The 13151-nt window shown below is 38.9% G+C and overlaps 1 protein-coding gene across 8 annotated transcripts in view; it reads left to right on the forward strand.

Annotated features, from left to right (window-relative positions):
* nrxn2b (neurexin 2b) overlaps positions 1-13151 on the forward strand; it is a 711574-nt gene that overhangs the window by 237493 nt on the left and 460930 nt on the right. For 7 of the 8 annotated variants that reach the window (XM_020616301.1, XM_020616300.1, XM_020616308.1 and 4 more), the window contains one exon: positions 6852-6869. The exons of the other annotated variant lie outside the window; for it this stretch is intronic. In XM_020616301.1, the coding sequence (XP_020471957.1) occupies positions 6852-6869 (18 nt within the window). The remainder of the gene's footprint in view (positions 1-6851; positions 6870-13151) is intronic. 8 annotated transcript variants of the gene reach the window in all.

Here is a 13151-nt window from a genome sequence, read left to right on the forward strand (position 1 = left end):
TGATTTCTAAGTGGGAGAACTTGCAAAATCACAGGGTGTTCAAATACTTCTGTTCCTCACTGTATATCATTACATTAACAGCCTGTCACTCATGCATTGCTATAAAAGCAGCATTTTACTGTTGTAGGTGGTTGAGGTGGAGCTCTGCTGAACTGTTTTGTTTCCAAGTGCAGCTATTGATTATTTTTATTAGTGATTAATCTGCTGATTATTTTCCCCATTAATCAATTGACTGGTTTGTAACACTTATGACAATAGTGAGAAGTGCAGTCATGGTGCTCTAAATGATTATCAGAATAGTTGCTAATTTACCGGCCAATTCATGTTTTCCGCATCTGCATGGTCACTAGGCTCAAGTGATGTAATTGTCATTATCTTCCCAGGTCCACAAGGATCCACATGGACTCTGTGTGGACATCTGCATGCATGCCAAAAGTTTGTCTTTGCAGACAAAGGTCTGAATACGCATGCATTAGAAAACCAAAATGGATGCCTGTTTTGAAGAGGATAGAGATACTAAAATGGCACAGAACTCCTGGAAGGAAATTGCCCAAACCCTTGGTAGAGACACGTGTGGTATGTGCATAGATGGGTGCTGTGCAACCCTATGTTGCACTTTGTTTTTGTACTGAATGGTTTAATCCATCCATTCATGGATGGATGGTTTAATGTAATAAGTATATTAGAATATAAGAATATTACATTTACATAATTTGAACACTTACACAAATTAGCTGTTAGGCTCAGACAGATAACATTAACACAAGAATAATACACTTCAAAGGTCAGTATCTTTCTGTAATTCCCAACTTGCCACTGTGAAACATCTGGCTTAATGCAGGGCTTGTTATCACTGTAAATATGCTGTTGTTTTTTAAGAAGACGACACACATCCTTTTCAGTTTGAATCCTTGTTGTAACTTTGTGGTTTGCATATGGTTACTACTACTATGGGGGGGTAAGGTGGTGTGGTGTGGTGGGTAGAGCCATTGTCTCCCAACTGGAAGGTTGAAGGTTCAAATCTCGGTGCCTGCAGCCCACATGTTGAAGTGGCCTTGAGCAAGACACTGAACCCTCCCAAGTTGCCCGTGATGGCGGCACGTATGCATGCTGCGGCCCAGGGCCCCTCGGCTCCAAACAAAATTTCATTGTACGTGTCACAATGACAATAAAATAAAGCTGCTGCTGCTTCTTCTTCTTCTACCAAGTGCAATACAGAGCAGCTCTATGCTGCGGTCCATTGTCTTGCTATTGTTTACAAAAACGCTTAATTCAGGTGGGAATTACAGCTCTCAAGCTCACTAGAAGGTGTTTATGACAAATACCTAAAGGCTGATATAAGATGTTTCTCTCTTAAAACGTTTATTTTTAAGGTGGTGCTTCATGCAGGCTATTTAGTCATATTATTACCAACCTTCACCAGAACAGCATTTTATTTGGTTTTCAATAAAAGCCTCCTAAGGTTACCTGAGACCCTTTTCAATAGTGTAAACCCTACATAGTCAGTATCTGTGGTGAACCTCTAGCATGGGATTTCAGGGTATTTTATTCCATGCACAACTCAAGAGAGCACTGTGGTATGAGCAGCCTATTGTTTCTGTCTGTTTAGTTTATTAGGTGAAATCCACAGTGATACCATCTTGATCAAGGCAGAATGCCAGCAGTTTTCCCATGTTTGCTCACTGTTGTAGAAAATAAGCACAAAGTCATTCCAGCAGTTGGGTTGTAACCTCTGTGTGAGAGTATGAGTGTAGATTTCATCCCAAAGTCTTGTGGGGATTCAGTAAATGCACAATCATCAGTTCTCTGTCCACACTTTCCCCACTGGAAAAGAGAATTGTTCAAGCATGAAACAATTTCTATGTTGATACCAATGACACAGTATTGTCAGACTTTTATAGCCGTATTCACATTGCAGGAGACCTCAGCAGGGGCAGTCGTACCTGTTGTTGTTTGTCAGTCGACAGAGAAAGGGTGGTGAGATGACATGTTAACAGTAAAACAGTTCCAGTAAGAGTCGTGCTTTGTTTTTGACAGACTTTTATTGATTCTTAATACATGGTTTTTAAATTTGCCTCATTGTCTCTGTTTTTAACTCTTGTATGTGTTTTTCAGCTGTAGCAGCTCTGAAATCATAAATAATGTTTATTTGTGAGTGCAAGTCAGCTGTAAAGCAAAGAAAATGGAAAACAGTGATGGCAATAGCTTCTCATTTGTCCATGACTGTGGAAGATCTTTATCACTGGTTTACACTCAGATACAAATTTGCACGTTGTTTTTTTCCATTTCGTCTTATCATTTTTTAAAATAATAGAACCAGCTGTGAACTGTAACATAAACTCAGTCACTGATGAGTGAATTTATATTTTTCTGAGTGAATCTGTTGTGAAAATAGAGTGTATTTGTTCTGAGTACACCGTTTTCATTGTAAGCATTTCGACAGGTGCAGCTTAAACCCTTAATTGATATTTGGATTCAGTTAAGATGCACCCTTATAGGACACTGACACAGACCGAATTCACAGCACATTTTACATGATCAAAGCAGGAAAAACTCAGGTGAAACAGATTTTGTGAATGATGGCTCTGTTCCATCAAGTGTCCCAGTGAACCATACAAGTGACCTCATCTAAATGGAATGCAACAGTTTTTAATATTATCAATGACATCTGTGCTTACTACTATGGAATACCAAAATGCGTGCAGGACATGGCTTACTGGGACACTTAAATGGAACGTCATTAACGCTTTTTGTTACACCTGTGCATTTCCTGCTATGAACAATATGTGAACAAAACACAAATTTTAACATAATTTTGAGAAAACCAGTAAATAGAAATGCAAATTGGCATGCATTTCCATCCACTATGGTTATGTGAATTGTTGCAGTTAGTTTGTCTCCTGTTATTTCCAGCTTTTCAGTGGATTTTTAATTCACATTCTTCATTTCCATCATGATTATTTTGCTAAACTCTTTTGTGACATTTAAACATTTTTTTCAAATGTTTTACCAATTTTTTTTATGCACAAATTGTAAGTGAGCATAAACAGCAAGCTGGTCTGTGTGTGAGTATGGTTGTATTGCCCATCTTGACTGTGGAGCTGTCTCCACCAGAAGAGACTCCACAGAGGAGGTCTCCAACCAGATCCTCTTGAAATGAGTGAGCCAGCAAGGAATGTAGTGGCAACCTCATTCTACTGATGAAGAAAGGTGTTCACTGTTTCATCTGTGAGGTGTTTTACAGGTTCCTCCCTGTAATGTTACTATTATCTTGAAAGGAACAGGTTGACCTGTGAGACTCAGTGCCCTTCCATGATGAAACAGTGAATACATTATTTCAATAGTACCTAAATAGTATGATATTAAATAGGTCTATGGTATTGATTTGGTCCATACACACATTTACCAGTGTGTTAATTATTTATCCTAATGGCACTATGGTCATTTACCCCTCACTTGGTGAGTAAACATACAATGTGAGAGAGTGTGGAAATTGTGTGTGGGTTTACAAAAGCCAACACAGCTCTTCAGAGCTTGTCAGTACTTTCACAGTAGCTCACCTGCCTCGACCTCAATATGTTTCCTTTATGAAATACTGAGCACCAAACTGTTACTGGCATCTGGCCGGGGTTATTTACTATACTACAAAGGTCACTGGAGATTTTATTGCTCTGCTCCTGGGTTCTATCAGCTGTCCAGAGTGATATATCATCAATTAAACATGGTCACCTCAGCTCGGTGTCCCACACCATAAAGATGGCATGGATGCCATAACTTTATGTTTGTACACAGCTAGAATGACATGATATTACATGAGAGCACATACAGTATGCCTTTCTGTACATTTTTCTTTTTCTTTTGGTGTGTGCTGTGGCCTGGGAGAAGTGAAAAGTCATGATAGATGGGTTATGTTTGACCAGCTATCTCTTCATTTGCTCTATTCCACAATTCCTCCTTGTCTACCTGTCCCTGTCATTGGCTATTCCCTCGTGTGTTAAGAGCATGATTGTCAGCGTTAGAGCAAGCAGGGCAACTGATACCATTCAGGAGCTGGACATATACTTGTCTTAATCCCAAAGAAGGCCTGGGAGACTGAAGCCCATTGTTTGAGGTGATTCCTCTGGCACCTTTTGTGCCATTGCCTTCATCCACCACAGTGAACATACAAGCTGTGTCTCAGCTCTTGTGCCTGGACTGTAGATCAAGAATAAGGCCAGCACTGCAAGGCAAAGTACTCCCACTCTGTCTGCTCTGGCTAGGATTTCTGCTCCATGTGTTGTGACTGAAGAGGTTTCTTTTCACCTTGGACATAGAATGGCAGCCATCTTGCCAGTATGACAGCCTATCCTGGGCCACTTTGCTCATAGCTGGCAGTAATATAAAGGAAATCTAACAAGCAGCTCTTGAGGCCAGACTGTATCGGCCTTACTTTTTAGCTGAGTGAGCTCATGAATTATATTTTTGCATGTCTTTAAATAACAGTCAGGCACAGAAAGCAGTGAACATTAAGTTTAAGGCTTTTCTATCCAATAAAAAAGGCACTCTACGTGAGCTAATAGTATAGTATAAGATATATTGGAGTTTATTTTTCCAGTAAAGCAAAGATATGCAAGATACAATTTCATCTTCTCTTATTGTATCACTTAAAGCTCAAGAACCAAATGGAGAAAGAAAATAAAATCAGTGCAAATAAAATGTTTTTACATGTGTCCTGGAAAATTGTGCAGTTATTGTGATGGTCACTAACAAAAAGGCATATGAGTTCAAAACTAAGTGTTTAACAGGTGCAGAACCTTAATCCATGTATCGTTTGTTCTTTCATTTCAAAACATCTGAAAAAGGTGCTGTTTTTGTGTTTCAAAACTAGAACAAAAAAAGGAAGCATAAAATAAAAAATCATGACATTTTTCTGTTTAAAATCAAAACAGGAAAATAGAAAATCTATTTAGTTGTTTTTGTGATGTTATGGTAAATCCAAGGAATGCAGGGACATGAGGAGGCACCAGCACATAATTTCAACGCATTCCTAGTATAATGAACTTCTCTTAAGAGCCCTGCTTTCACCAGCACACACACCCACTGAAGACAGATATCTTGTCATAAGTTTTTAGCCATAAGATGGACCAGTATGTTAAAACAATAAGATGGACCAGTATGTTAAAACATAGCTATTCATAGATAAATATTCTTCGATAGGTCACGTTAGTTAAAATTATAAGATTTTAAAACACACATAGGCTACGCTTTTGATTGAAGAAATCACTGCCATTTCCAATTCAGTGTCGGAAACATGATTTCTTCTTTTAAGATTGTGCTCCATGCAGAACCATCTCACAGTCATAACAGAGCACCGCGGGGCACCAAAACACTGCAGAGCAGTAGGCTACTGATTTGTGAGTGTTTTTCCACTCTCAGAAAGTTCACAAATAAACTTTACATAAGGAAGGTGCAGACATAACTGTGAGGATTCCAGTTGTTAAGGTATGAATGGGCAACTTCTTTTTCTTCTTCTTGGTGGTCTTGGCAATTGGAAAACAAATGGCCTACTTCTGTGCACATCTATCCTCCTCATTTCCCTGCATTCCTTGGATTTACATTAATATCACACAAACAAAACTTTAAAAAACTGGATTTTCTGTTTTCTCGTTTTTGTTTTAAGACAGAAAAACACCATTATTTTACTTTGTTTTTGAGATTTGCTGTTCTAGTTTAAAAAAAGAAACAACAACTTTTTAAATTCGGTTTTGGAATAGAAAAATTAAAGAATGAATGATAGACAGATTGACCTGTACCTTGTGTACAGTTCAACTTTCTTGGGGGTAAAATGTTTGCTTTTCACGAGTCAAGGGGATGAACCCTCCACCCTGAATTGATCTTAGCGCCTACTGCTTACTTTAATAATTAACACCTGTCAACTGATGCAGCAGCTCCAGTCTTTAATTAGGAATTTGACCTGACAGCATGGATCAATATTTCAGAAAAAAATATGCATGGTTATTAAAACTTCATCTATTGAAAACTGGAAGGAATCCAAAAGCAGGCTGGATTCTCCTTTTAAGCTGTGGGTTGAGGTATTGGGTGGTCCTTTAAATGTAACTGGCTCACCCTCCTCCATCTGTCTTTCATCCTCTTGCTCTAATGCTGCCAATCACTCTGTTTGTGACTCTGATGGTAACTGTGTATTGTATAAAGCAACAGAGGTTGATGTGCCATGTCATCCTTTCAGGAGAAGTTCTCTCTTTTCTGTGTTGCTTTTCCCAAGAACTATTTAAAACATTTAATATTTTTTCATCTGAATTCTGGGTTTTGATAATTGGGTTTCCTTGTCTTTAGTTTGCTATTTATTTTATTTTTCCTCTTGGCTATGCTGCTTTTAAAAAAATAAATAAATAGCATGCCTAATTACACAATCTGGTATTTTAAAAGTCACAAATACATGGTAAATGTAGTTAGGGAAAACAAAGAACCGCACAACACTTTTTTTTTATTTTGCATACTACAGTGAAGTGGAGCATGAATGTTAAACATTAGCTGATGCCTGAGAGTTCCTCTCCTGACTTTCAAGACTTGTTTTGTAAAGTAAATGTGGATGCTACCTTCTGAACAAACCTGCCTCTTGTTTTCCTCCATCAGCTCATTTAACAGCTCAGTGTTGAGGATTTCGGCTTGTGGAATGGCACTTGTGTAAAGCGAGTTGTGGTCTGATTGTTTTTTTCTCCCTCTCCTGTTTTGTCTCATTTTGTCGTGACTGTCTTTTGTTGTACAGTAGCAGGTGCACTCACCTTACACATTGCTTTGTTATTTGATCTGACCCATCTTTTTTGTTTCTCTCTTTCTTGTTTTCCTTACAGGTGACTCATCTCAAGTTGGTAAGTCAGCCTCTTTCCATACTCTCTGCCACATGTGCACATTCTTTAGCAGTATATGCACTCATCCTGTTACCATAGTAACTGAATGGTTACAGCTCATCTTTATTATTCAGTGGAGCTGAGTGTGTGTGACTGTGAACATATACAGTATTTGTGCAAACAAACCGCCGATAACATATTTTAACTTGGTGTTCAACACTGAAAGAACTTTCCTTTGAAAATCTGCTAACTGGTCAATAGAAATCACTTCTTGTTTTCTCTCTGCCTTTTCTCCCTCTGTCTAATTTTCATTCTTTATGCAGCTATTTGATATCAGCTACTGCATTACCTTTCATTTGTGTGTACTGTATATTGAAAAGGGCTTTCCAGCTGTTTACTGCAAAAAGACAAAACTCTTAACTCCTACTTTATGTGGCTCATGAATTGCATTGTTTTCCAATGTAAATGCAAATTTTGCAGGTTTAAGTGAATGACTACTTCTGTTTGAATAACAATGTGCTGTGCAATATTGTTATGCTGCACTGACTGCCCTCTCAGGATCAAGGATTCAATAAGCTGTTTTTCCATCAGTTTCAAGTTCATGAAGTTTGCCTAAGTGACTCATGTAGTGGCTCAGAGGCAGTGACTCAGATTTAGAGGTACAGATGTCAGTAAAAATCTTGTTGTGCTATTTGCAGTTACTATTTATAAATCTGTCTCCTGTGGATTTCTAACATTCCACCTTTCAGACGTTTAATGGTGTGAATGCTTCCCATGTTTGAATGGATCTTTTGTTAACCCTTTTGGTTCACAATGCATATCCTCACTACTATCAGTAGCTCACTTTTTTTAAGCTAGCACTTCCACATTCCACTAAATTCCAAAACAACCCACACATTCATGTAAGATATGAGAGGGAAATGAGAAGTCAGTGAGCGTTCAGACGGAGTGCAGTAAAATGCAACTCCCTTCTGAAACATTTAATTTATTAACTCATGGACAGAGGCTTTATCTGTAAATATGCTGATGTGTCACACAACACTAGCCTTCTATCAGCGTATCATTTGGAATCAGTGCAAGTGGAAGGACGGGATTGTGACTGGGGGAGGAGAGTAGCCATGGACAGACTAATGGAACGTATCAACACCTCACACAAACAGTAACACAGTGAAATGAGTTTAAAACTCTAGCTCACTGCACTTTGCCGCAGCCAACTCCGCTTTTTTTGATGTGTCGCTGTTATCGCTTGCCTCCTAATAATTAGCTTTGTCTTGCTGCGGTACTGACGATGCATTATAAATGTGCAATAGTAATCTACAGCACAGCAGAATGTGTAGCATGTAATGAGAAAAACATGCAGTCATTCTCACACAGTCACGATGAAAAGGTTTTCAGCACATAGTGTGTATTTTCCCCTGTGGGTTTTGTGCTGTGATAACTCAAGCATGTCTCCTGATCCTTATACAGTTTGTAAATAGTTGTGTGTGTGTGTGTGTGTGTGTGTGTGTGTGTGTGTGTGTGTCTGCTTGTCAAGCTTTTTCTAGTGAGTGTTTGGCTCTTCTGAATACTAATGTGGCATTTTGTGTGTCTGCAGCTTGGACCCCAGGTGGGGACTAGAGTTTTGGTTAGGGACTTGCTGACTCCCAGGGTGCTTTGGAGAGTGTGGAGAAATAATCAGCTTCCACACCCGTGTCTTACCACCTTGCAACAATCAAGATCCAGAGAGGGGAAGGAATAAAAAAAATGAATTAAAATTTGATCTGGGAGGCCACTGCAAATTGAGTTTTATCTTCATTAGGACCACTGGGCAAAGAAAAAGGAGATAATTTAGTTTTGCTTTGGAGATGCAAGTTGTTTCTGTCTCAGTTTGCTAATTCAGCATGCTTCTGGCTTGTATGTAGTTATTGTATGTGCGTGCACATTTTTAGCTCACTGTGGGTAACCTGGTCATCTTACAGTTTCTGAGTAACTTGAAGCTCATTTATTTGTTTGTTCGACATACACTGATACATTGATTATTGAGCAGTACAGTATCACTGCAGTTTATAAGTGGGAGTTTATTCATGTCCTCCCTAAGGAAGGACCATTGTGAACAGTATGTTCATTTCAGGTGGGGTTTTTTAAATCAAAAGTGTATATAGTTTAATAAATACAGTCTTTAGTTTATTATTTCTTGACTTGACACTAAGGCAGTAAAAACCTGTGATTGCGGTGCCGGCACTGATTCAGTTCTATTGAGCTAAATTTAAAGCGCTGGTGAGATACAACATTTTCTTGTTTATTTAAAATTGGATCAGTGAAATATTGCCTTGTGCTCACACTCACATGCACATCATTCCCTGGTTGCAAAATATATCACTGCAAGAAGATAATACTGGTGTTTTTTTCTCTTCACTGCCAGGCTTATGAGGCAGGTACTGGCAGAGGTAATTGTCCCTTAGATGCAGAGCAGACAGGCATGATACAAACAAAGATCCTTATCCAGTTTCTGAATTTCATTCTGACTGAAAAATGGCATTGGCAGAAGCAGATGTCCGTCTGTTTCTGTCTGTCTCAAGCCTTGTTCTCCTTAACTCAGATGATTAACATCTCTCTATCCCCGTTTTCTTTCTTCGTCCCTTTAAAGCCAACCTCAGGCTATGCAGAGCCAGCAGAAGCCTCTTCAAGCTGATGCTGCAGTAGGATTGGCCTGCTCACCACACATCTACTGTATAATTTGGGTGAAAAACTCAGGGATGCAGGCTCAGTGTTGGATGGAGGGTGGCACTTAGTGGAACATATTGTTTTTCTCCACGCTGCCTTACTTAAATGTTCAATCAGACACACCCTCACAAATCTGCATCTGAATCAGAATAAGCTTTACTGGCCAGGTGTGTTGAATTTGACTCCAGTACAATGGCTCTGTGTGCATGTACAATGTCCTTCCGTGAGGCAGTGAGAAGACAATAAGAAGGAATGCACATTTAGGAAAGAAAATGAAAAAAATAAAGTACTTATAAAATATATATACACACATTCTAGGTGGAAGTTACCAGATATATACAAAGGTATATTTTTGAGATATTGCACTGAAGGCTATTGTTCTGTTCATGGGTTAAGTGTTCATCAGTGCGATGGCCCAGGGGGAAGAAACTCTTTTTGACCCGTGAGGTGTACAGGTCCTCCATGGAGGGCAGGATGGCATTGATGATTCTTTCTGGAGTACTGACTGTTTGCCGGAGTCTGTTCCTGTCCTGCTTTGTTGCTGAACCAAACCAGATGATGATGGATGAGCAGAGAACAGACTTGATGATTCCTCTGTAGAACTGTATCAGCAGCTCCTGGGGCAGGTTGAACTTCCTGAAGTGGTACAGGAATTTCACTGTCATTGTCAATACTTGGAGCTATTTTTTCAAGTCATTTGCAGGTTTTGTTGTTGTTGTTGTTTTAATACAACTTCAAAAATCTAGCATTTTGTAATTATGAACACTTGGGAAATTTATTATATGAGCAAGCATGATTTTGAGCTAATACATGCATGAAGGAACAGCCTTGCTGTATACATTGAAACAATTCATAACTTTACTTCCATCACCTTAAAAATGCTGCACATTGAGACAATTTTCTGGCTGATAGAAGCAACCTGTTTACTAGTACTTGAACAAATCTGAAAGGTCAGCCACAAACATGAACACACACAAACAATAAAACATTGTTTAATCCCTGGAAATGCAACAAGTACAGTTGCTGTACTTTCCCTGCCTGGTGATAAACAGCACAGCCTCAGAAGAGCACAACAAAATGGCTGATCCACTATCTGACACCCAAGCCTGTGGCCACATCTACATACTAGAGGCGGGTGGTAATGAGATAGCCACCTGAGATAATTACTACTCAAGATGATCAGACTCTCATCCCCTACCACAGGGAACCAGTTAACTCACTACAATTAAATGGCCAATCATTTGCTCCATGTACCATTTGCACCATTTATGCCATTTTATGCTCCAGCGTAACACAATGGTGTCTTAACTAGAGGAAACTTGAACTAGTAAATTTGGATGGATTGCACTGATGTGTAGATTTATAGACAGGAAAATAAACAGTCATGGTTAACAACTAATTATTCAAGCACTTTTTTCTAATTCAAATTAATAGAACACACTGGCCCAGTTTGTGTATTTGCTGCACTATTTAAACAGGCTCACTATCCTCTGGCATTGATAGCATCTTGCATTGTTGATTTGAGATGAATTACATTTAAAACTGATGGTAAAATATTTGTTTCACTTCAAAATGTCCGTCTTGTTGTATATGTATTCTTTAAAACTGTTGGTGGACTTCTTGTCTTGCCTGTTCCGCACCGGGGTATAGATGTCAGTGCCCTAGCACTTTGCCGTGAAGCCTTCTGTATTTGTAGGACTTATATTGCCATGGTGGCCAGTTTGCTCCTCCCTCCATTAAGACTTATTTTGTTTGTTTCTGTTGTTGTTATACAGTATGTGGATCGGGGACATACGTGTGATCTTTGTTGTTACTGTACCCATTTTGTTTTGGCTAGAGGTGGCTTGGATGATAGGTCTTCAGTTCATTGACATCTACAGTAGGTATTCAGGGCCAAATTAAGTCTTTATAAACTGAAGAGTCAGGACAGCTGGTAATAGATGGAAAAAGAATTGGGTGTTTGACTCTGTTTCTTCCAGTTTATAAAACCAAAAATGTCTGGCTGTACATTCAGTGTGACTGGCTTAGAAATGACATCATTAACACAAATGATAATAAATCCTGACTCGTAAAATGTTTATGTTGCTGACAGTGACTCTGTAACTGCTCTGCTGACATTTTGCCTTTTTTTGGAGTCAGAGGAAATCCCTGACATGGCAATCACTCAAACCTATTGCCGTTACATTTCATCCTTGTCTTGTTTCAAACGAATAAATTAAATTCTGATATCTTGACTGCTGAGAAATTGCTTTGAATTGTTATAAATGATGTTGTGTTGATAGTGTGTGACCACTGAGCTTAGTGTATTCAGCTGAGTAGTGTGATACTACACACTAGGAATAAGAGATGGAGAGCACTGCTAGATCTACATTGGTGCCAGCATGTGAAGATTAACAGCATTCACTTCCATTAGCCTCTGAGTAATTGTTAAGACAGCGAAGAACAGACCAGAGCTCTAATCCTCAAATCAAAGAAAACTTGAACAGCCCACCTGCAATTGTACTTGATTTCTTTCGTTATAAAAATGACTTTTCATCATATTCCACAGAGGCTACTTACAGTACTTCTTGTCACAGTATCTACAATACTAATTAACTAAAATTTGATTGACTGCTCCTAAAGAATTCCTTATTACTGTAGCTACGGAATAATACAAGTAATCCGGTCTTTGCGGAAGTAAAGATGTTGATTTTAAGGCATGTTTCTAAGCTAGTGGAGAAGTTTTTAAACATGTAATAGAGTGTGACATGCTATACACTTGGAGGAAACCCTGCATCTCCTGGGAAAGTGAGAGTTAGTTTAGGAGTGTCAATACAAAAAACAGAGGAAATAAAACTGAAGTATACAAACACTAAATATTCTGGGGGAAAAGACCATGCCAAAGAGGTGAGCTTAGTGTGTTTTTGTGCATGCAGTGTGCACACAGTTGCATAATCATGAGGGAGCAAGAAACATGTAGATGAATACAATGTATCCTTCTATCTTGGCTTAACATTGCAGCTAATCCCTCTGTTTTAACTAACACAAACATTTTGCATCTCTGTTAGTATTTTCTCCTTGCCATTGATTGACCCACTGTCCTTTGGCATTTGTGTTGAGCCCATGAGCCCAGATTAATTACTATACTCAGCATGCTCATTGTAGATCCATTACTGTAGGGTGATTTTACTTGATTTGAGGGGGCAGAGAAAGAGCTGGCATATGAGGAAAAAGAGACAGAATAATGTTGGCTATAATATGGAAGCAACAGGGGTGTTTGCTAAGTATATGGCCAGACTGATGCTGTAGATGAGACTCAGTACCCTGTAGCTATACAGCTTATAAGGGGAGCGTTCATTAACAGCCACAGCTTATTACCAGCAGCTGCTGCAGCATACTGCCCAGTGCCAACTGCACAAGTGCATGTCATCACATGCTTTAACTTTTATGGCTTTAAATGGACTATATTCCTTCTCTAACTTCATTACATTGATTCTTTTTGTTATATATGATGCTGTAAGTGCACACAAGTGCAAACGAGGGATAATAACCGTCATCATTGGAGAATAGTTTTGCATTAGAAGACAGTATATTTTCTGTGACCTGAGTTCTGTCACTATG

The sequence above is a fragment of the Monopterus albus genome, unplaced genomic scaffold (genome assembly GCF_001952655.1).
Source record: "Monopterus albus unplaced genomic scaffold, M_albus_1.0 scaffold173.1, whole genome shotgun sequence".
Taxonomy (NCBI): Eukaryota; Metazoa; Chordata; class Actinopteri; order Synbranchiformes; family Synbranchidae; genus Monopterus; species Monopterus albus.